Here is a 301-nt window from a genome sequence, read left to right as displayed (position 1 = left end):
CTTCATATCAAATAAAGGAAGAAAATAATGTATTGTATCAAATAAAACAAAAGGAAAAAAAAAGTGCCGTGTCAAGTAAATGAGACAAAAAATAAACAAAAAACAAAAGACTCGCTTCCGTTTTCTGTCGTTGGAGGCTCTCTTGGCTATTTATTTCAGGGTTGGAGGAGCGTGAGAGACCGGCTTTGCTTGGACAGTCAGGTTCACGGCAGTTAAAGCAGAAATACGGGTTTGAGTCTCGACGTAAGGCAACCCGGTATTAGTGTGCTGGTCATTGCAGGTGTGAAATACCTGTTGGGAG

At 40.9% G+C, this 301-nt stretch overlaps 1 protein-coding gene across 1 annotated transcript in view; it reads right to left on the bottom strand.

Moving 5' to 3' along the window:
• The window catches only part of LOC119588828 (glycine-rich RNA-binding protein 5, mitochondrial-like), an 11,630-nt gene that overhangs the window by 8,223 nt on the left and 3,106 nt on the right, over positions 1 to 301 (bottom strand). Inside the window, exon 3 of the mRNA XM_037937472.1 lies at positions 190 to 291. Coding sequence (XP_037793400.1) covers positions 190 to 291 — 102 coding nt within the window. The remainder of the gene's footprint in view (positions 1 to 189; positions 292 to 301) is intronic.

The sequence above is a fragment of the Penaeus monodon genome, chromosome 24 (genome assembly GCF_015228065.2).
Source record: "Penaeus monodon isolate SGIC_2016 chromosome 24, NSTDA_Pmon_1, whole genome shotgun sequence".
Taxonomy (NCBI): Eukaryota; Metazoa; Arthropoda; class Malacostraca; order Decapoda; family Penaeidae; genus Penaeus; species Penaeus monodon.
Note: the sequence above shows the minus strand (reverse complement) of the source record. Positions and strands in the feature narration are given on the sequence as shown.